The sequence below is a fragment of the Symphodus melops genome (genome assembly GCF_947650265.1).
Source record: "Symphodus melops genome assembly, chromosome: 7".
NCBI classification, from domain to species: Eukaryota; Metazoa; Chordata; class Actinopteri; order Labriformes; family Labridae; genus Symphodus; species Symphodus melops.
The window spans coordinates 25,035,060-25,058,827 of NC_136697.1; the positions used below are offsets into that span (position 1 = coordinate 25,035,060).

Sequence of the window (23,768 nt, forward strand, 5' to 3'; positions counted from 1 at the left end):
TGTTGATATGAGATTGAGGAGATGGCATGCACACTTTCGGTACTCCAGGCCTGTGTGGTCATCCAAAATAGCAGACACATCTTGATACTCCACCTCTAACTCACTTTCATCTCCTGACACATCAAGAATGGAGTCTCTCTCTCTCCTCCTGTCCATCAGCGACTTCGTCCTCTCTCCTCCACACCATATATTTGAAAGGCCTTCAGGAAAATTTCAGCCACTGTCTGTTGTCGTCCTGGTCACTTTCTCCCTGGTGTGGTATTCAGAATGGACTTCTTCTTATGCTGCAGCAAGGACATCAAACATGTGCGAGCCGATGACACGTCTACAAGCCAATGCAGCGGAGGGCCTCTCTAGAGACTTTTGATCTATCCAGTGGTACCTAAGTTAATACGTTGTCTGGCATATGAAGATCTTCAGTAGCCTGAAGATTGACGAAGAGTCTGAGTCCCTACGGCCGATAAGAGAAAGCTACAAAGTACAGCACGTGACTCAGAGACACTTTCTTATATTTTATTGTGATGGGGAGTCATAAAAATGGAGCAAATCTAAAATAAAAACGATACAAAAAGACAGTGGATTTACAAAGGGTGAGGACAGAACAGACAATATGCAGCCTTGGACATTACAATGGAACGACTTGGCACAGAACAGAAAAAAAAAACAGGGTGGAGGGATGATCTCAATTTGGCTTCAAAGTAAAGAGGGAGGAGAAACGGCTTCATAACAAGATCCTTGGGTAAAATGGCGATGACTCATGCTTTTCTAAAATCACAGAGTTTGTAGGATTCAGTAGCTTCATAGCGACGCAGAAAGCGGGATGCACATGTAACAGTTTTTAATTCTCTTCATTCCTGGCGGGTTTTTTTCTTCTTCTTCTTTTAGCTTCAAACAGAATTCATGTTTACAGAATACAGGTTTTATCTTTTTTATACTTTTTTTTTTGTTCAAACAAACTTCAGCTCCCAGAACCACATTAGGGCTTTTTTTTCTGTTTGTCTTGAGATTATTTTTCATACTAAAATATATTATTGTATCAATTCAAACTACATTAATGTACACTACAATGTGTAATAAATAACCATTAAAGAAAATATAAAAATAAGACACATAAATATAAAAAAGTCTCCTAAAAACTAAACAGGTAAATTTTTTTAATCTGTGAAAAGGGTTCTAATACTGCCATTGTTGGAAAACAAAACAAAAAAAATACTGACGACACACTTCTAACTATTTGAAACAGACTCGTATTTCAAACACTGTTCGGCTTCAACATCTGAAAACACTTAAGAGACCACATTCACTAACATTTGTTACCTGAAGTGCGGGACAGCTTGCCACAAACTCTTCTTGTTTTTTCTTTTTTTTTAAACATCTCAAAACGTGAGCAGAAATCTGTACAACTTTAAAATGTCACTTTAAAATCTGTCTGCAAATTACTTGAAACTACGGAGTCCCTGAAGTCCCAAAAAGTAAAAAAATCAATAAAAAAAATCTTGTGTCCACAACATAAGTTATTTTTAATGTGTTCGATCACATCTTTACAAACAACTTCATGCCTTGAGGGAACAAAACATTAAAACTTGCTCACAAGATATTCACTTTTTTTTAAAAGATTTTTTTACCTTTTTGTTCTTCCTGGGCTCCGTATGAAAATGATCCTGATTTTTAAAGCCTTAAGACAAGATTTCTCTCTAAACGTTTGAACTCACTTCTGTAAACATCTTTAAACCAACAAATGAACTCTTGTTTTTTATTTCATCTTTTAACATCGACAGGAAAAGTGATCATCTCAAGTTTAAAAGGCATTTGATATCCACAGGTAAGCTCACTGAGCTTTTTCTCCACTTCAGAATCTTTCAAATTGTAGTTTTGTTTTTTTAAAGTGAGATATTTTGGATAGTTTTGAGCAACTACAAATTGTTCCAAAGCTGCTAAATACATGTTCAACAACATTTTCAAGAAGCATCCGGACCGAAAGCACAATCTTTTTCTAAATATGTCGACGTTAGGGCCGTCAGGTGAGTGACTAGAGACTTCGTTGATTGAGATCTTTTTAGTCAGAAAAGTTCATATTATGGGTTGAAGATTGCCGTCAAGACAGAATCCCTCACATGAAATAACAAGGGGGCTTTTTGACTTTTTTATGTTCTAAACTAATTATCATAAGAAGTTCTAATATTGTGTTTTCGTGTGGTGCAAAAACTTTTAAAGGCCTTCAAATGTCAACCAATTCATTTCACAGTTGCGCTTCTCGCGGTAAATATGGCAAAAACTAGATCTGCTGTTCTGTGCAAGTCCACAAACATTAGTCAATATGGGTCTTTTAAGTAACAGAGGAACATAATACTGGCTACATGTGAGAAGAAAGAAGAAACAATAACACTGTTCAATGGCACTTTTAACAGCACACAGGTCTTGCATAAGGCTGGAGGCATTGGGGTGGAGCAGGAAACAGTCTCGCTCCTTCACGTACAGTATGACTTTTCATAGATCTATATCAGCTAGAAACACTGAAACACTGAAAACAGAAAATCGACCAAAATAAGGAGAAGCTTGGTAAGAGTGGGCGCGCGTGTTTCGTGAAGCGGCTGAGCCACGCGATACGTGGAGACTCCACCCGCTCAGGCTACGCCGGGTGACAAAACACAGGCACCTGATGCTGGCTTTGAGGTCGTGACTCTACCTTCCCTGATTGGATAAATTTGGTTATGGCGTCCAGAAGCCACGTTTTCGTCCCAGACTCCCCATCCCGCCCTCCCCCCCCCCAAGATTACTTTGTTTTCTTTAAGGCTAACAGTCAAACTGAAAACAAAGCTAACGCTAACTAGCAAACTAACACACACATGAACGACACCTGGCTAGCTAGTGTACGTTTATAACACTGAAGGGCATACGATGCATGAGGCATGTATCCGTAGGTAAACCAGGAATACTGTAGTGCAGAGGTTTTTGTTCGTAGAACTCAATAAAATACTGATTTAGGAAACTTCATTTGCAATAAAAAGGTATAGAAATCTTCCTCAACTTTACAGGTTAAAATGTCTTCAAAGGAGAACAAGATTAGTAACACTGACCAAATGAAAACAAACAATAAAAACCACCTGGGATGTCTCAGTAACAAGTCTAACAAGTTGATGGGTGACTTAAAATCTGTACTTCTATAAACAATTTCAACACTGATATTTCATTTCCACAAGAAAAAAAAAAAAGTTTTTGTTTTTCTCCTGTTTTCAAGTTCAGGCACACCAGGGTTTTTGTACACAGTAGTGGACCGTTAAGATCAGGCAACCGCCGCCACTTCATCACTTCTCTGCGGTTTTGTCTTGGGTAACTCGGCTTCAAGGAGTTACAGATTCGCACTCGACAGACATCGTCTCCGACAGATATTCCTTCATTTATTTGGCGTCTGTCGTCACTTCGTCTGTAGGTTCAGCGCTATCTGTCGTCACTTGGTCTGAGGGCTCGCCGCAGTCTGGCGCCATTTTCTCCGTGGGATGGGTGCTGCCTGACTCCACTTTCTCTGTCGGCTGGCCAATGTCTGTGACCTTCTCTGTGGGTTCGGCGCAGTCTGGCGCCATTTTCTCCGTGGGTTGGGTTCTATCAGTCATTACTTCACCTGCAGGTTCGGCGCAGTCTGTCTCCACTTTCTCTGGAGGGTCTGTGATGTCAGCCGTCACTTTTTCTGTTGGTTGGGTGACATCTGTTCCCACTTCCTCGGGCGCAACGATGTCTGTCGCCATGTCCTCTGTGCGTTCAGAGACGTTTGTCGCCATGTCCTCTGCGGGTTCAGAGACATTTGCCGCCATGTCCTTTGCGGGTTTAGAGACATTTGCCGCCATGTCCTCTGCGGGTTCAGAGACATTTGCCGCCATGTCCTCTGCGGGTTCAGAGACATTTGCCGCCATGTCCTTTGCGGGTTTAGAGACATTTGCCGCCATGTCCTCTGCGGGTTCAGAGACGTTTGTCGCCATGTCCTCTGCGGGTTCAGAGACATTTGTCGCCATGTCCTCTGCGGGTTCAGAGACTTTTGTCGCCATGTCCTTTGCGGGTTCAGAGACATTTGCCGCCATGTCCTCTGCGGGTTCAGAGACTTTTGTCGCCATGTCCTTTGCGGGTTCAGAGACTTTTGTCGCCATCTCCTTTGCGGGTTTAGAGACATTTGCCGCCATGTCCTCTGCGGGTTCAGAGACATTTGCCGCCATGTCCTTTGCGGGTTTAGAGACATTTGCCGCCATGTCCTCTGCGGGTTCAGAGACGTTTGTCGCCATGTCCTCTGCGGGTTCAGAGACTTTTGTCGCCATGTCCTTTGCGGGTTCAGAGACATTTGCCGCCATGTCCTCTGCGGGTTCAGAGACATTTGTCGCCATGTCCTCTGCGGGTTCAGAGACTTTTGTCGCCATGTCCTTTGCGGGTTCAGAGACTTTTGTCGCCATCTCCTTTGCGGGTTTAGAGACATTTGCCGCCATGTCCTCTGCGGGTTCAGAGACATTTGCCGCCATGTCCTTTGCGGGTTTAGAGACATTTGCCGCCATGTCCTCTGCGGGTTCAGAGACGTTTGTCGCCATGTCCTCTGCGGGTTCAGAGACATTTGTCGCCATGTCCTCTGCGGGTTCAGAGACATTTGTCGCCATGTCCTCTGCGGGTTCAGAGACTTTTGTCGCCATGTCCTTTGCGGGTTCAGAGACATTTGCCGCCATCTCCTTTGCGGGTTTAGAGACATTTGCCGCCATGTCCTCTGCGGGTTCAGAGACATTTGTTGCCATGTACTCTGCGGGTTTAGAGACATTTGTTGCCATGTCCTCTGCGGGTTTAGAGACATTTGTTGCCATGTCCTCTGCGGGTTCAGACACATTTGTCGCCATGTGCTCCGTGGGTTCAGAGACATTTGTCGCCATGACCTCTGCGGGTTCAGAGACATTTGTCGCCATGTCCTCTGTGGGTTCAGAGACTTTTGTCGCCATGTCCTCTGCGGGTTCAGAGACATTTGTCGCCATGTCCTCTGCGGGTTCAGAGACATTTGTCGCCATGTCCTCTGTGGGTTCAGAGACTTTTGTCGCCATGTCCTCTGCGGGTTCAGAGACATTTGTCGCCATGTCCTCTGTGGGTTCAGAGACTTTTGTTGCCATGTCCTCTGTGGGTTCAGAGACATTTGTTGCCATGTCCTCTGTGGGTTCAGAGACTTTTGTCGCCATGTCCTTTGCGGGTTCAGCAATATTCTTCGTCGTGTCTTCTACAGGTTCCTTGATGTTTGTCGTCATGTCCTCTGCAATGTCAGTTGCCATGTCCTCTGTTGCCTCAGTGATGTTTGACGTCTTGTCCTCTATGGGTTCCTTGATGTTTGTCCTCAAGTCCTCAGCGAGTTCAGCACTCTCAGAGTCCTCCTTGACTCTTTTGTCAGGTTCACAGTTTGCCAGTTTTTCTGTATTTGCACGTGCGACTCCCTTTCCTTCACTTGTCTCTCTCTCCACCATGTGGTCTTCCTGAAGCTCCACCTCTACAACATCACAAGCTAAGTCCATGGCCGCCGCTCTTCTTATCGACTCGTCGTCCAGCTCGTCTTCCTCCTCCTCCTCCTCCTCTTCCTCCTCCTCCTCCTCGTCATCAAAGTTCCCCTCGTAGATCTCGCACTCGCCGTCGTCCACCTGAATGACCCGGATGTCGTCCATGCACATGGCCTCGTCGTCCTCGTCTTCCTCGCTCTCCCTCTCGTCTGAGTCCAGCTGGGAGGGCGGGGTGGTGGTCCGGCTGTCTGACTGCAGTCCGGCCTCGTGGCTGTTGAGCTCGACGGGGGGCCTGCGAGGATGAGGGTCTGGCTTTGAACCGTCGTTCTTGCAGTAGGAGTAGCGGTGGTTCATGTGCTGCGAGTACGAGCCGGAGTGAGAGAAACGCTTCCCGCACTTGTCACACTGGTACGGTTTCTCTCCGGAGTGCAGCCTCGAGTGTTCGATCAGGTGGTGTTTGTGTTTGAAGGCCTTCTTGCACACGGGGCACTCGTGAGGTCGTTTTCCTGCAGGAAGGAAATGAAAGAGTCAGCATTTCCCCTCTTTGGGCCTCGGGAGAACATTTATGTAACATAACCAGAGAAACAGCTGACATGACAACATCTGCCGAGGCTTGTTTTAACTCTTAAAGGTGCAGTGCACGGCAAACTGCGGGGGGAAAAAAAAGGGAGGTTTTAGTGGAACCACAAGTGCTGAGTGAAACTCGTCTGAGCTGCAGGGAAAGATTCCTGATCGCTCACCTCATGAGTCTCATCTCCATCAACACTGACGCAGACTTATTCTGAGGGTTTATTTACAGGCCAGCTGTCTCATAACATTCACAACACCACCAAGCACATGATGACAGATGATGTGCACATGTAAAGTCCTGCTGACTTTAGAGCCAATCAAAAAAAACCACACTCCTTTAGAGCCCTGGAAGTTTCCTTCAGTCATACCTGTGTGTTCGTATTTGTGCCTGATCAGGGAGCTGCCCTTCTGGAAAACCTTGGAGCAGAGATCACACGGGTAGACGCCCTTTTCAAGCCGAGGCTTCTTCGCCAGCACAGTCACGTCCGGGTCCATGTCCTCCTCCGTCGGGGCGACGCACTCAGAGCCGGCGTCCGCCATCGTCTCCTGCTGCACACGGAAGAAAAAGACATTTGTCAAGAGGTCTGGGCGGGGGAACGTTAACGCAGAAATCACTGCTTTTTACTGAGTTATCTTTGATTGTAAACATCCGGAGCTGCAGTGGAGCCACTCCTGAGATCACTGCTCAACAACAGGTTTAATGTGAGAGTGTGGGGATTTACAATGGGACGAGCTTATGTTGAACAGTAAGGTGTGATGCAGCGGAAATCCTTTTGATGGTGGACTTTAGGAAGCAAAGGACCCGTTTTAACTCCGTCTCCATCAACGATACAGAGGTGGAAGTTGTGGACTAAAAAACACTGACGCTCATGTACGGAGAAGAAGGGTCTTATTTATTCCCAGAAGACTTTTCAACGCGTGCAGAAGAAGCTTGCTGCAGATGTTTTACGGCTCTGTGGCATCCAGTGTGACTTCTCACTCTGTCGTGTGCAGGTGCAGCAGGCTAAAGGCAAACAATGCTGACATGCTCCGTAAGCTGGTTCTGTCTCGACTGGAAGTTTCTGAGAATAGGATGCAGCGGACGACACATCGGAGTCCGAACAAAACAAAAGCCCCGCCTCGGCTGAGACCGCCGGCGAGCATCACATCATGACATCACATCGTCACGTCAACGCAGCCTCGTCTGAACTCTCAGTAACTCCTGTTGAACCTTTTTAAGACACTGTCTCTGAATCTAACTCTCACCCACTTTCAGTAACACTTCATAACACACCCTGCTGTGTATTTGACTCTCTCTTCATATCAGTCCTTTTTGTACTTTCATGTTGGAGCAAGCAATCCCCAGAAGTCCCGTCACGATTACTACGTTCATCTTATAAACGCAGCTCATAAAGCTCAGAGAGGCTGAGGATCTGCTGCTGCTCTTCCTCACGCATCATCGTATTTATAATATACTGAAGTGTGGAAACATATGAAATGACTTCTAGGAAGATGAAGCAAGCAATACTAAAAAAAAAAAAACCTTCGGAGGTTAAACGGACGCTCTCATTAACTGAACTTCACTTCTCACTGAACTCAAAACTGACACAAACACACGACCTGGGAAGAACTCTTTTAAAAGTAGATCATTCACCTTTTCTCTACTGTAAACACGTTGACGAGTTTTTTTTTGACGAGTGCTTAACCGCTTCAAGAAAAAAATGTAGAAAATACAAAGTGTTTGAAAATTAAAAAAAAAAAAAAGCTTGTTAGAATGAATGTTTAGAAGTACCAACCCTGTGACCGTTGAGCACCACGGTCTTGGCTCCAGTGGCGTTGCTGGCTGTGGAGGCGTAGGTGTAGGTGAGCTGGGGGATGAGGATGGTGCGCTTGGTCGTGGAGTTGATGGCGCTCAGACAGCTCATCGTTCCCTGACCGGCGATGGCCACCAGCGTCGGAAGCTGCGCCGCTCTGACGATGCTGACGGGTCTCCCGCTCTGAGGCGCGGTGACGTAGATGGTCCGACCTTCGTACTGCTCCTTCCTCAGGCAGGTCAGGTTCAGCGGCTGCTCTTGCTGCTTGACCAGGGGCGTTTTAGCCTCCAGTGCAGCTGCCATGTGTTTGGGGATGGAGAGATCGAGAGGCTCGGCTTGCGAGTCGATGGGCTCCGGGTCTTCTGGCTCGCTCTTCACGATGACGAGGTCGCCGTTGTTGAGGTTCAGCGGCGAGGAGTCTGAGGGAGACGCGCTGCTGGACTGTGAAGACGCTCTGTTGGACGTTAAATGGTTACTCTCGCCCTCGGACTCTCCATTCTCCTTCACGGCGTCCTTTGAACTGCAATTTGCGGTTAAAGTCTTTTCGGACACGGCTGTGGCATCCCTGCGGTGTTGCGGCACATTTTTCCCAGAGTTCATCTTGGCAAACCACTTCCTGACCACATCAACAGGAATACTGACAGACTCGGAGATCTTGATCAGCTCCTCCTCGCTGGGCTTGGCGTGGGAGGCAAAGTAATTCTTGAGGAGTGAGAGGGGGTCGTCGACGGGATGCTCCTCCAGAGTCACTCCAGCCTCGCTCAGCAGGTCGGCAAAGGACGGGTCCAACGCGGCAGAGTCGACTGCCTCCCCATTGGCTGCTTTGCGGTGCTGAATAAGGTGCAGCGCCTCCAAGTGTTCGGGACAGTCATCGCACAGTAAACACGTACTGGAGCTGTTTACTTTTGGTATCTGAACGTCTGACGTCTTTTCGGTCTGTGTGCCCGACTCTGACTCCATGATGGCCACGGATTCTGGCTCGGCCTTTACGATGGAGAGGTCTGCCACCTCCGGGGTTGGGGGTTTATCTGTTTTGCTCGGGGTTGGGGCAGCAGCAGTGGTGACAGTGGGAAGATTGTTTTTGGCGACGAGCGCTGCAGGCTGGCTCGTGGCAGTGGCGGCGGTCGCAGGATTGATGCTGTAGTTGATGATGATCTTCGTGGTGCCGTCGTGGTCCACGAAGGCCGGCAGACTGATGATCTGCTGCTGCGGCTGCTGGACTACAATTCCCTGCTTCCCTTGCGTCACCACGCCGTTAGCGCTACCCAGCACCTGCCTGAGCACATTCCCGTCCATCGCCACCTTCAGCACGTTCTGCAGGTCGTTCAGATTGATGCTGATGGGCGACATCAGGCCGACCGTAGGTAAGACCATTGCCACACCCTGAGGCAGGGCTGCAGGCTGAACCACGGCCGGCTGCGTCGACCCGCCGTTCACCACGCCGTTGGTGGCGGATGAAGTGGTGGTTGCTGCCATCGCAGGCTTGCAGGCGTACTCCACAGGTTCAGATTTGATCTGGGTGACAGGAATCTGCTCCTGCAGCGGTTTACTATCGGTCTTCTCTTTCAGAATCATGCGTGCTGGAGCTATCACGACCGGAGTGGTCTGCATGGGGAGGGGAGCGGGTTTGATTAATGTTCGAGGGGCACCATTGGGTGGTGGAGTGCCCACACACTTCTTACTGCTGATGTGGGAGCTGTAGGAGCCTGAGTGAGAGAATCGCTTCTTGCAGTTTGAGCATTCGTACGGTTTCTCACCTGAACGGGGAACACAGAAAAATGACAGTGTTGAAAAAATAGGATCCTGAAAAACATCTCATCTATATGAGCTTTTACATATTCTCTTCAATCATGTCCGTCTTTGTACAGTTCAGTTATCAATTAGCTGGACGAAGTGTTTTATTTAACCAATCGCGGAATAACATTTTATTTTTTGCCGTTATTGGATGTCAGAGCTGAAGAGCGACAGGACACGCTGAGAGGAGAGGCTGCAGGGATGACATGCAGCAAAGGGCCAAGGCCGGATTTGAACCCAAAGCCGCTGAGACAAGAACTACAGTCCTTGTACATGGGGGCGTGCAACGTAGCAACTAGGCTAACGGCTCCCTTCAAACTTTTCGGCAGAGGAAAAAATATTAGAGTTAAATTTGTATTCTTGTTTACTTCATCTTTGACCACATAAAACTTTACTTTTACTTTAGCCACAATCAGACTGCCGTTTTAAGCCTTGATATTAACGCCCCTGTGAAGCTTTGCCTTTAATCTGAATATCACCCCCCCCGCCCTTACCGTTTTTAGAGGTAGTAACAGAGGCGTTACAGGGGCGAGATAGCTATTTATGTAGTATTTATGTGTTATTTATATCTTTATAATTTCCTACATGATGTCATTTATTTTTCGTGATATGAATTTTGAATTTTTTTTGTACCAATAATTTCTTAAGTCTTCAGTTTAGGCCCTAAAGATTTAAGTGATCTCACCAAAACTTCAAACAGGTGATGAGTGATTCTGACATTGATGCTTTTTCAGTCGTACATAAACACAACGAAAACAGATCATTCATATCCTTTACAAGCAATTAGCTGCCTTTTGTCCAAGGTTGTGGACTGTGTGTGTGTGTGTGTGTGTTCTCTCGTTCTGAGGTGTAATGACCGAGGACTGAGAAAGGCAGTTCCCACGGTAACCGCTCACCGCTGTGAATGCGCAGGTGCTCCTTCAGGTGGTGCTTGTACTTGAAGGCCTTGGCACATTCGTTACACTTGAACTTGCGGAAACCAGCTGCTCCTCCTGACGGCTGGGAAACGATACGCTGCGACAGAGACAAAAGCAATTATTGACGAGAGTCCAAACGAAGCTTTATTTACAGAGCTGCAGAAAAAAAAATATACAACCGAGTAGGAGTGTAAACCTTTGGAAGAAAACAGTGAAGGGTTTCATGTCTTTGCATGCTCATTTTGCACTTTAATGGTGTCGCCCTGAATTTTTTTATTTTCATCTATTGCATCCTGATTTTTTGTAAATTACTATTACTGAGAAGCATGGCATAACAACTTCTCAGAACAGTTGCTGCAGTTTCACCAACTTCTGATTATGACATAAGAGGTTTTTCTTTTTGTTAAAGATTAGTCTAAGAGGAGTTGACCCATGAAATGAAGCTGCATGGTTTTATCTTACAGCCATGAGCCATGTAACTGCAGCCGTCGGGGGGCGGGTCACATGGGAGTGGGCGGGTCACATGGGAGTGGGCGGGGTTTTCTATCTCAGCCTGATTAAACAACAACCCGCTGCGGTTTTAAGGGTCGTAAAGTGAACCCTTTGTGCCAAGGTATCTGGTTACTACTTTCTGAGCAAGCACACATCTAAGGACGAGGACGTACAATCGTGTGACCTTTCCCACTTAAGAGAGCCAAATACTATTAAAAGTTTGCATCAAGGACTGTAATATCAAACATTCTTAAAAAACACGACTGATCGAATCCACTTAGTACTATAAAATAATCAATAATTAAATATCCGAATGACAGTCAAAGTATTGCATTACATGTTTTTTGAGTTCTAAGCCAAAATGCGACGATGCATTTGCATTACACAGCTTTGACCGACCCAAACTTTCACAAACTTACCGCAAAAAACTGTTCCAAGAACTACTAGGCCGATGTTTGTACTTAAAAACGTGACGTTCAAGCTCTCTGGGTCAACAAATAAAAACTGTTTTAAAACAACGATCGTTGTCTGTGAGCTGCAAAACAACACGGCTGTGCTCCGTTTGTGCTTCTCCAAAGCAGGATGTCCCCTTTTCTTTATCCTTGCCCAATTTCACCAACAATAGCGGATCACGACACTGAGCTCCTCCGCAGGTGAGCACGCTCACAGGTGTGCCATGAGGTGAGTGCGCGGTCCTCACAAGACGACGCCCCTCTCCCAGCATGCAGCACGGCGTGACGTCGCTGGTAGCCCACCTTTGTTTAGCTGTTACCTTTTGTTTACTTTTGACCTTTCGCGCGCGAAGGTTTGTAACTGTTGTTTGAGAGGGTTTTGTAACCAATGACAACACTTCTAGATTAATGACAAAGCCACATGTTTTATTATTTTAGAGAAAATATTTTTTCTTCATCAAGTGGAAGCTGCTACATGAAGCTTTCTGTCATTTATTTTGGTGCTTTCTCATAAAAATATGATGTATATTTTTAAATAAATAACAAAACCATGAAAATATTACTTGTATAAACATTCAGTATTTTACAGTTTGTGTTAATTGTAATAATAAACGTGCCAGAACATAGAGCGTCTGATTGTTGAGCTTGTTAAACTCTTCCAGGCTTCAGGAACACTTGTTGCACACTGCAGACAATTGCAGATTAGAAACCCTTCTGACGTCCACTTTCAAAGAGGTGTCGCCTTCGGGTGCTGCTGTTTACCTGCTCCCTGTTGCTCTTGTGGTGGGTCATGTGCCTCTCCAGCTGCGAGCGGTACGTGAAGGTGTAGCTGCAGTGCAAGCAGCTGTAGTTGTCGTCGCTGGTCTCGTGGCGATACTTGATGTGATCCTTCAGCGAGGCGTTGCGCTTGTAGCCCCGCGCGCAGTAGGGGCAAATATGTAACGCGGGGGTGCCTGTGATACGGGACAAGGGGAGATACAGGGTGAACACTTTGGTCCTTCATCTGGCTTCAACTCATAATATACGACATTCATAACAGTTTGTGAACGTTTCTGTACATTTCTACATTTGCTGAGCGTCGAATCATCCAGAGGAGCATCATTCATTCTTCTTTTAAATATATTTTCTGGTTGTACTGAGTGACTGTCCTGTGACATGACAAAACGTGAAGTTCATACTGATTAAAACAGTATAAGTGTATTTGTGTGTCACTGAGGCTTAAAGACAGACAGCTCTAACAGTACTGGTAAACATGTCTTCTGGGTGGTTCACTGATTCTAGCAAGCTGACCTCTGTCACTGAGACACTGACACTTAGGAATACAGTTTACAGTTTCTTCATCATGTTTAAGCACATGTTTTTCTCTCCTCACAGGTTATGTACATACTATATAAGTTTTAAGTCTAATGCTAATGCTAATTGCACAGGTTTAACCGTTACTCTTAGTCACATAGGGGCTGCTAAATACTTGTTTGGGGGATTCTTGTATAGAGAGGGGAGGGGGGACTGCGGGTGTGTATCGTAACTAATGTCTTGTGTCCTGCCTGTCTGTATACTGCTACTGGATGCCCTGAATTTCCCTCGGGATCAATAAAGTATCTATCTATCTATCTATCTATCTGTCTGTCTGTCTGTCTATCTGTCTATCTGTCTGTCTGTCTGTCTATCTATCTATCTATCTATCTATCTATCTATCTATCTATCTATCTATCTATCTATCTATCTATCTATCTATCTATCTATCTATCTATCTATCTATCTATCTATCTATCTATCTATCTGTCTGTCTGTCTGTCTGTCTGTCTGTCTGTCTGTCTGTCTGTCTGTCTGTCTGTCTGTCTATCTATCTATCTATCTATCTATCTATCTATCTATCTATCTATCTATCTATCTATCTATAATGTTTTCATTATTGTTTCTCTTTTATCTTCTTACATTCTCGCTTCTCTTGGTCTGAACTTAAAGTTGCCAGGGTTCCTGAGTTACTGTGAGTTGTTATGCTGCCTTGGTTCTTTGACTGTTGTCGAGCTTGTTTGTTGTCGTTTGTGTTCTTGTGCTTTGTTGTTGTCGTGAATTTCCGTTGGTGTTGTGAATGTTACCGTTTTCATCGGCACCTCCCGTCTCTGCCGGACTCTGCTCATCTTCGGGGGCCTCGGGGTAGATGACCGCTGTGTCTCCCTGCTGGAGAATCTCCTTCACCACCTCCTCTTCCTCTTCGGACAGACACTCCTCCTTCACTGGAACACACACACACACACACCAAGAGCACAACGTTTAGGATCATTGCAGCCTGTTTTACACGACGCTGTCAGGCTGTTCTGTATTACCACCACTAGGGAGCAGCAGAGAGCTTCTTAACGCCCTCTGACAAGTAACAGATCTCTGACATCAAACCCTGCAGAGCTAAAAACAACAAACATCAGTTGAAGAAAATTTATTTCTTAAATATTTGGACAATTGTGCAAATTTCTCAGTTTGTGAGACGAATAAAGGATTATCTTATCTTAAATGACTTCAAAGATTGATTCAAAGGGACAATTCCTGATGATTATTTGATGTGTTTTGAAGAACATGAGCTCAGGTGTATACCATAGCAGCACAGATGAAGAAACTACCCACTCGTTTTTTTTTAACAAAATCAAACTTTGTGTATACTCTCTCACATCCTAAATGTGAAAAAAAGTGGGCGGAGCTCCAGAAAGAGCCTCTGTAATGTTCCTATAAGAATACATTTCTGTATCACAGTGTGCCAGCAGTTCAAAACCACACACACAAGGAAATGCTCCAGTGTAGTCCACGTATGCTCTTTTGACCTCTTCAGGTGCTGAATTACTCGGGGGATAAAGGCTGAAGAAGAAGACAAAAAAAAAAAAAAAAAAGGGCCAGATTGTTGCTCTTGTGCTGTACGGTGAAATGAACCGTGACCTGAGAGGATTTATCTTCGTCCTTTTCTTAACTCCTTTCATTTTTTCTGATTAGCCTAAAACCTCTGCTTTGATTGAAGTAACGTCATTGGATGGTTTTGAGAGATGCAGTGTGCTTCTTATATTCTCAGTGAATAGTTCCTGACGTTTGGGAGGAACATGGAGTTGTACAGTCAACTGTTCTTTATTATAGAGACTGTGTTCAGTGTTTGGGACGGAGTCACTCCCTCACTTCGTGTGTGTAAAAATGTTGATAAGAAACAAGCCGAGGTGAAACTGCGGCCAGGGTTACCATGGATACAAAGCATTTTAAGAGCAGGCAGGACCGGTGCCAAAGGCCACGCCTCTTCCTACTGAGCCTTGTCAGAGACAGGTGCAGCTGTGTGTGTGTCTGTGTGTGTGTGTGTGTGTTCATAAAGTAAACGCAGAACCAGGCCGAGCCCTGTTAAGCCTCATTTCAAACACACAGATCTCTGCTTCCCATGATCTCATCGCAAAGCTCTCCAATAGCTCGTTCTCCTCAGAGACACTCTCATCCACCTTTCATCCCACTTTCTCGTCTTTACTCCCTCTCTCTCTCTCTCTCTCTCTCTCTCTCTCTCTCTGTCTTCCATTCTTCCTGCTAGTCCATCAGCACTAACAGTGTGTCTACATCTCCAGTGCTTTGCTGTGTCTGTGCTCAGGCACAGTATGGAGTGTTTGACAAACATGTCTTGGCAGCCCCACACACACACACAATCACCGTCGTTGAACAGGAAAGGAAAAACAGAGCGAAATGGTTGAACAGATGGATGATTAAAATAGAAGCATATCTGTCCCATCAGACAGGTACAGTAACACCCTGATGACTAAAGATTCAGCTACATCTGAGCTCGTTTGAAACGTTCAGCTTTGTCCTTCTGTTCCCTTCTCTGTCAGAAACCTTCAAACTTCCACCTCCAACTCTTCTTTGATTATTCCTTCAGCCCGTTCCTAACAGGTGTCGCGTCCGTCTTAATTTACTGCACAATGATTTTGGCAGACGAGTTGGTAATCGCTGACCAAAGCTGCTTACAGGTTGTGCCACAATGAAGTGACACCCCCGGTGATATGAATATAATAAAGGCGTTCCCAGCGTGTGGATTCGCAGAACGCCGAGAGGGAGCACGAGAGGCACGACACTTGAGCTCACAGCAGGACCTCCACGTACACACACACACACACACACACACAGCGATGTTTCCCCCTCACCAGCTCCAACGCTTCACAACGCGAGAACGCCCCCCCTCCCCCCATTAGGCCCCTGTCACTACCTCCACCGGCAGATCAGAGGAGGAACTACTTCTCTCACCCATACCTCGCCTTACATATCACAGGGACATTTACATGGCACTCTGTAAGCGCCTGTGCATGCATCAATTCACTAAGTCAGTCAGCTATCAAACGTTTGAAGCTTGTGCTGCATTCAAGACCATAGGAAAGCCAACATTTGTGACTTCCTACAGGAAAAATAACAATTAAACACAACTCAAAGGGCTGGGCAGTTAACAGAGATTCAATTTCAATTACAATCTTTCAAAAAAGACAATCAAGCTGAAATATTTATTTATCTTGTCACAAGCGCCATGAAAACTCGTCCTGAAGTCGAAGAAGAGGCATTGACTACTTGAGCTGTTGTTGGCTGTTAGATAAAGGCAGAACAGCTTCAAGGTCACATATTATCCTCTTTCACAAGAACTTTAAATGAGTCAAAACATGCCTGTGAAGTGCACATAAATCCCTCTATTTCAGCCCTGCTCAGAACGGGCTGTTTCTGTGTCTGTAGCTTTAAATATGTAAATGAGCGGTGTCTGACCACGCCCCCTCTCTGGAAGGGCTCCGGCTTTCTCGCTCCATGTCCTGTTGTTTACTGTGAGAAGGCAGACTCAGAGGGCAGAACAAACACCTAGCTGTGGGAGTGTCACTCACTTGTGGGGGAGGGGCTACTGCCCTTTGTGATGTCATAAAGGGGAAATCTTTAAACGGCCTGTTTGAGCACACGTTTTATGAAAAGTGGAGCAGACAGAAGACGGAGAGGACGGACTTTTCTCATCACTGAGGGGGTTTGTAGACAGACTAAAGACACATGTTAGACTTATAAAAACACGGTCATGTTTTCTTTTACACCTTTAAGTTATTCATTTTTCATCATGTTTCATTGTACAGAATGTCGCTCACCCCGTTTTGTTTTTGAAGCGCTTCGAGATAAATCTGGATTGGATTAGAGTTTTTTTCCTCACCACACTTCTTCTCTACAGTGTTTAATAATCTTTTCCTTTTGTTCTCCTCCCCCGTCACTCCCACTCCTCATTACTCTTCCTCCTTCCTCACACCGGTTTACCTCCTTTTATCAGTCTTCACCTTTTATACAGAATCTCTGTTTGTTCTCGTAACGCTGCCTCCATCTTTCTTTTCCCTCTAAACATCCCTCCCTTAGCTCTTACCTTTCTTTCTGCCCCTCACCTCCCTCCTGTGTTTTTCTTGAGTTCTCTCCATCACTCCTCCTCCTCCTCCTCCTCCTCTTCCTCCTCCTCCCCCTCACTGATACACCTCTCTGCATATTTTCCCACCACACTCTACAATTACTCTTAATGCCTCACAAAAAGCCACAGCGTAATGACGACCTGGACTCTGCAACAACACACATGTGGAATATCAGACTGGAATGAAAACAGGAAATCATGTGGTGCACACACACACACACACACACACACACACACACACACACACACACACACACACACACACTCGATCAGGCACAATTTTCACGGACACACACACACACACACACACACACACTTGCAGAGTTATTCAGAGGCACTAGCACCCACTAAAGACTCCAAACACTCAACAACAGAGTACAGCACGAGTACCTTGCCAGAACCTGTCACCGTGAGTCCGTGGTGAATTTATCAGGCAGGATGGATGGGAGCTGCAGTGCGGCCCAGACTGCAGGGGGAGTAACGCACTAATCTCTCACTAGAGGACCAATTCAACGGCAGCCGCTCTCACCGCTTTCTCGTCAGACGGGTGAGGAAAGAAAGGAGTGAAAGTCAGACGATCCGAAGGCTTCTCTCCTGTGTTCTATGACTTCCCCTTCAAACTTTAAGCGTGACTTCTTTCTGCTCCGTTAATGTTTATCCTCCATGTTGAATGAAGAGTTCATGAACACTCGTGCCTCTCTGTCTCCCTGTACTCCAGTACTCGCACACCAGCCACTTTTTTAAACAATCAATCGTTGTGTTCCAGTGTTCCAGCATGTGCTGTCTGCATCTGAGTCTCTTCCTCCCCCGCACACTCCCAAACGTGACAGGTTAGCTGGATGATATCGACTTTTTTCACTCCATTTATGAGGTCGAGCGCAGACCGTCTATAAATAAAGCATGAGAAAAGCTCCCAGGCCCTCTCGTTTTGAGCCCCGCGTGCACTTTGTTCCTGTTCTTCTTCTTTCCCTAACCTTTCAGTCTCTCCCACATCAGTTAAATGCATGTTTAAGTCAGAGTACGAAACATTCAACTTTTGATCACAGTCGCTTCAATTTGGATATCTTACGGCGCCAGTAGCACGGTGCTCCAAGTGGGCGGTCTCTTTGATTCCTGACTCTATCTTCTGTCCTATCTGTACAATAAACATGAGCATGCTCTTTATGAGACATACTAACAATAGTATTTGTTGGGGCTGTTATGGCTGCTTTTACTTGAAGAGGACTAGTGTGAGAAATGACATGCAGTAGAGTGTCCAGGGTCAGAGTCAAACGTGGCTCGCCCACATCAAGAGGCGTGCAGTGTAACTGTGACCCTTACAGACTCGCCCCTGCACGTCCTGCCAGCGATCAGCCGGAGCCTCGACGGCGACCATCGGCTGCATGTGATCGGACCGCGGGGCTTCGCTTGGACAACAACAACGAGCTCTGAGGATCATGAAGAGCTCATGAGATCCAAAACAGCAGCCGTCACTTCAAACCCTGAGCAGAGGCTCAATCACACACAGACTTTAGAGTTGGACTACGAGGAGAGGAAGAAATGAGGAGAGAGAGAAAACAACAACAAAGCACAAACAGAAATGAAAAGAGATCAGAGACTGGAAAGAAAAGTGAGTACACATGAGAGAGGAGCGAGCGAAGAGAGAGAGAGAGAGAGAGAGAGAGAGAGAGGGAGAGCAACAAAGTGAAAGAGTGAGCAGCGCTGCTCACTCCATGTAAGGCTTTATTCAGAAACAAAGAAACAAGCTCGGCGAGCAATATCTCCGAGTGTCACATTCTCGCCGTCTCCATGGTTTTAGTGTTTCCTGCTTGGCGCTCGCTGACTGCTGTTGAGATGAAGGCAGATGCTTGCGTAGGCTGAGCCGCTTGTGTCGAATCGAGGATTAGAAAGGGCGTTGAGAAAGCGGCGTAAACACGAGCCAATCAATCTGTGCCGTTGAATGCAGACTCAGTTCTGCCGCGGCTTATTAAAACTTGTGCTTACTTTTGTGTTTGGCTGGCATGAACGCCGAGGCGTGGCACGCTTTCAGAACTGAGCTGTTATCGTTAAGCGCTGCTGCTCCTGCACACTTTCTAACCAGGGGGAAATCAAACGGTTTAAAAGTAGACAAGTCAAAGTCAAAGTATGCGTCTGAACTTCCTGCTGCTGCTGAAACTTGCGGGACATATTGGACGGTCAGCAGGACTGATGAGAGACTTCAGGTCCAGCTGTGATCAGCAGAGCGGACGTGACGCTTCCTGCGTGACTCAACCTGTTCCGTGTTTGTCCACATGTGGACACGCGGCGCAAATCAAAGGTGTCTGAAAAAAAAAAAAAAAAAACCCGAGAGAGCAGGTACGCTGACTCAGCTCCCTGAAGTCGACTCATCTGAGCAGCTCTAATGAGGAAACATCTCACTCCTCCTCCTGTCTAATCACACTACAGACGTGGAAGAATACGACGCACTGGATCCTTTATCATTTAGAATCTTTGACTCTTTTTTTCAGAGTGACACACTCAGCGTTCAAAGTTCTACTTCCTGTTTTTTTTTTTTAACACACACAGGATGTTCACATAGAAACAGTTTCCTCTAAAAGCAGTCTGATAGGACAACAAACTGAGTTAATAGAGCTCATTATGATATTCAACACTTTTACCTGATTCAAGGGAATATCAATGGACATTTCTCACACTACACTGGCACGGATAAATCTAAGGTGAGCTTCACCTGACTGCATGAAAATGACGTGAACAAGGGGGCGCTATAAAGCCTCTGTACTGTGAAATGTGACCTATGTGCGGAGGTTTTAGTCCTCATCACCGCGGCTGGGGTTTGAATCAGTCACCCCCACTCTTTTCTCTTCAGCTCTTCTGTCAAAAAAAAAAAAAAATCCTCAATAGTTGAACTTGAGTCCCAATGAATGAGCACGTTTGTTCACAGCATGGGGCACTCAATTAAAGAGTGATCATCCCAACCTTGTTTTATGATATCCTATTACATGAAATCCCTTAAATCTGACAGAGGAGCACAGCTTCAGGAAACACTGAGTCATTCCAGTCGAGCAGGGAGGCAGCTTGACTTCAGTCTGAGGATGAAGCTCGTGACTGTTTTTATCAGAAAGAGACGGAAAGAGGCAGATCAGATGACCTGTTAGCGTGTGTGTGTGTGTGTGTGTGTGTGTGTGTGTGTGCTGTAGGCAGACCAGCCTTTAGGATGAAGCGTTGCACAGAAAATCAGCTAAGAGAGAGAAGAACATCTGGCTGTGCGAGCGAGCAGGCTGAGAGGAGGATTGAGCTGATCTGATCAAAGAGAGAGAGAGAGAGCAGAGAGAGCAGAGAGACCACGCCCCTGCACGCTGTGATGAAAGCTGTCATTACAGTTCTGTCCCGTTAAATAGATCTAATCTGCTCATGGTTCGGATTGCCCGGTGCAGTCCTGGACAACCACAGTATGTATGTGCAGCCAACCTGCCCTGCAGCCTGTTGGACACCAGGAGGAGCTCCGCTCTAGTTTCTATCGCAGAGCTAATGTGGAGCTTGAACTCTGACGTTCTCTGTAATCAGTCAGCAAACATGGTTCAACATTCAACATGGTATCAACACTGACTCAATCAGGTCTGCTCTCGCTGCTCCACGACCCCCGAAAAGAAAAGAAACGTCTTTTCTAGACTGAACAAAAACACTTGTATGATGAGTTGAAAGAGAAGACACGTGTTATAAATAATGTCAGTGAGCGTGTTTCTTTTTGTTTTCTAGATTCAGAGACTTTAGTTACCCACTTAGCTCGGCTGATTATACTTCACTGTATTTAAAATGTGACTTTAATTACTAGTGACAAACATCAGTGACCTGCTTTTATTCCACCGTGACTCAGCATTTTATTCTGTCTGTAATGGAAGCTGTCACACAATGAGCGTAAATTAAATATGGATGAAGAAATTAAAAAAAAGTATCAAGGGCTGCAAAACCAATCACCAATAAAGTTTTAGACGAGTTGAGTGAAATTGGCTTCAAATGCTGACGTTCGTTCTGTCGGTCCTCCATTTTGCACACTCACTTCACACTTGGAACATTTGTTGTATTGTGTTTTTTTTTTTTGGGGGGGGGGGGGGTTTGTCGGAGCACTAGCGTCTTTTTTTTTTTTCATTTTTTATTTTGAACGAGAAGAGAGCGTTTGCAGCAGAATGCGGCGGGCGGGAGAAAAAGGTTGTCTTTTCTTATGAGTGCTCTGCGGTCAGTCAGCCGGCCTGTTGTCATCGAGACAGGAAGGATGTGCAGCCATTTTCTTCCCAGTAAACAAACTCTTCATGGACACAGCCAAAAAAACAGCAGGTGGACACATGGCCTTGGAGAGTTTTTTTTTTTTTTTTGTATTATTAACCAGCTCTGATACGCCACGCCTGTCTGGTCTTCAGTTCGTGAAGCTGTTGAAATGAGACTTCTGCTGCAGCTCCGTGAGGATTAGAGAAAAACACATTCTAGCATACATATTACATAAGCTGCATTTCTTAGCTTGAATGGATTTCAGTTTCACTCAGATTTTCATTTCGATGCATTCCTCTCACCCGAGCGTCTCTTTTGATTTGCATTGCGCGGCGTGCGGTGTAAAAAGGAGAGCAGTTAAAGGTTGTCATACCAGACAATGAAGAATCAGGGAAAGGAGCTCGTTCCCTCACACTGCTGACTGACCCAGATAACATCCAGAACACCTCGCAGCTTTGTTTGACAATCTCTTTTATTTTTCTGTCTCCGTGTAAAGAGTTGTATTGTTCAGGGATGTGTTTCCAAAGCTCGGGCGTTAAACCACTCTTCATCATTCAGCTGCTGTGCTGCCGGGGATCGGGAGGTTTGAAGTGACCCGGAGGGGGGGGGGGGGTGCAAAGTGCTGTATTACTGAAAGGTGTGTGTGTGTGTGTGGGGATTTAACCAGTTAGTAAGCATATGAGAGCTGAAGATTATACCTGAAAGCCTCTGCGTGACTGTCAGGATTACACTTCATTTAAGGCCTTATTGAAGCGCTGCTTACTCCCTTTCTTTTTTCTCTATCTGTAACACTCACTTGTTCCCTCTTCAGAACGACTCTCCTCTTTGTGACGCCTCTTCACTCCTCTGCTGGTTTCAAAGTGTCCCTCCACACTGAGCTCTTAGCTCTTTTTACACACAAACAACGCTTAGTTTGCTCTCCATCTTCTTATTCAATTAAGACTCAGACGACTGCACCGTGTGTCTACGCGAGCTCGTGTAGCGCTGTGATGCACGCGCATTGCTCTTCTGATTTTTTTGGTTCCACTTGACAAACAGTTGCGGGGATAATCTCACCACCTGTTCTAATGGCTGTACGGAAAGAGAGCACACAGCGACGGTGGAACAAGCAGACACTCACACATTCACCACTTCACAGCAGTGATGGCCAACAACCACCGGGGACCGAGCAGAGTCCGACTTTTGGAGCAGATTCCGATATTCAGCAAATAAAAGAATTTGATGCCGATGTATCTTCGTCTCTCAGATCTGTTTTCGATCTTTAGAGTGTGGATAAAGACACACACACACACACACACACGCACACACACACACACACACACGTGTTGTGTTGATCCTTCAAATGTAGCCATCGAAAAGACTTACAGCGAAGACTCAACTGGAGAGCGACTGCGCCTGTACGCGCGTCCCTGCTGGACACTCTGGAGAGTGATGATGCTTGATGTAATCCACACAGCACCCTCTAGTGGTGACAACTGCTCGTGCACAATGAGACTGGAATAAAAAGCTATTTGACTGGTGAATAAATCTACTAATATCCACGTGTATGTATATATATATATATATATCTGCGTGAACATTAACAGATATTCAGTGAATATGCTGATCTTGTCCCATATTTACCACGTCACACTTCATCTCATGATAATCATCTTTAACCGTCGCTGCTCGGAGATCAATGTTGCTGATTTTACTCTACAGAAACGTCTGTTTCCTCCTTCACACAAACACTGTGGATGCATCTTCTTCAAGAGCCCACAACCAGGGGCGCTTCTAGGGTCTGTTGGGGCCCAAAACAAACATTCATCGGGGGGCCCCTCCAACCAGCGTGCATTATTGTTTTCAGGGCAATAACACACGCCACACTCAGCAGGACATTTGAAAGTGTGGCGTGCTGTCATTGCAAAATTTGTACATTTTGAGGCAATGATGTTGTTGTTGTCAGCTGTTGGGTGGGGGGGCCCTTACTGGCCCTGGGGCCCCAATCTGTTGCACTATAACCAACCCAAGGTGGAACTACCGAGCTCAGGGTTCAGTTTGATCCCAAACAGAGCAGCGGAGCTGTGAGGACAGCTGTGTGTGTGTGTGTGTGTGTGTGTGTGTGTGTGTGTGTGTGTGTGTGTGTGTGTGTGTGTGTGTGTATGGGGAAGACTGCGCAGCTGAGAAAAGGCAAACATGCTCAGCAAACCCTCCCAGGATTACCAGATCTGATGAAGACGTCTAGTCTAAAGCCTGGAAACGTCTGACCTACATTCAGCGTTACGTCATCACAGCTGGAATTAAAGACTGAAGCCAATAAACACAACCGTCGTCATGTTTCTGCATCTCACCTCCGTTCACGGAGCCGTTGAGGGATAATACTGTTGTGGCGGCGTCATGGCTGTCCTCCAGCGGGCTCCCGTCGGCATTGGCGCCCTCAGGGTCCTGCAGACTTTCATCTTCCACGATGTGTAGCTTGTCCTCGTCGTCTGAGTCTGAACTGGCCTCCAAGCCATTGTTGAATTCTGTGACTGTGGAGAGGAGAAAGTTCAATTAGAAAAAAAATGGATTTGTCCCTTTAAAGATACTTTACCAGGAGT

The 23,768-nt window shown here is 46.0% G+C and overlaps 2 protein-coding genes across 2 annotated transcripts in view; both read right to left on the reverse strand.

Moving 5' to 3' along the window:
* Nucleotides 1–499: 499 nt before the first annotated feature.
* On the reverse strand, nt 500–4,115 carry LOC306826353 (uncharacterized protein). The gene is made up of 2 exons (XM_079347613.1): nt 3,696–4,115; nt 500–3,665 (listed from the first exon to the last, which is right to left on the reverse strand). Exons 1-2 carry the CDS (start codon nt 4,104–4,106, stop codon nt 3,399–3,401), a joined length of 678 nt encoding a protein of 225 aa, XP_079203739.1. The 5' UTR covers nt 4,107–4,115; the 3' UTR covers nt 500–3,398.
* The window catches only part of LOC306826260 (zinc finger E-box-binding homeobox 1-like), a gene marked incomplete at its 3' end in the record, with an annotated part of 52,170 nt that continues 32,508 nt past the window's right edge, over nt 4,107–23,768 (reverse strand). Inside the window, exons 2-8 of the mRNA XM_079347460.1 lie at nt 23,520–23,699; nt 13,622–13,759; nt 12,285–12,475; nt 10,558–10,675; nt 7,850–9,624; nt 6,443–6,623; nt 4,107–6,010 (exon numbers count right to left, since the gene is read on the reverse strand). Of these exons, the coding sequence (XP_079203586.1) occupies nt 4,107–6,010; nt 6,443–6,623; nt 7,850–9,624; nt 10,558–10,675; nt 12,285–12,475; nt 13,622–13,759; nt 23,520–23,699 (4,487 nt within the window). The remainder of the gene's footprint in view (nt 6,011–6,442; nt 6,624–7,849; nt 9,625–10,557; nt 10,676–12,284; nt 12,476–13,621; nt 13,760–23,519; nt 23,700–23,768) is intronic.

What these genes read in the sequence shown, in the direction of transcription:
- LOC306826353 (XM_079347613.1), bottom strand. Translation starts at nt 4,106, where the DNA reads ATGGCGACAAAAGTCTCTGAACCCGCAGAGGACATGGCGGCAAATGTC. An exon ending in AAGTGGGAACAGATGTCACC is followed by an intron (nt 3,666 to 3,695) that starts CAACCAACAGAA and finishes ACGGCTGACATC; the next exon opens with ACAGACCCTCCAGAGAAAGT.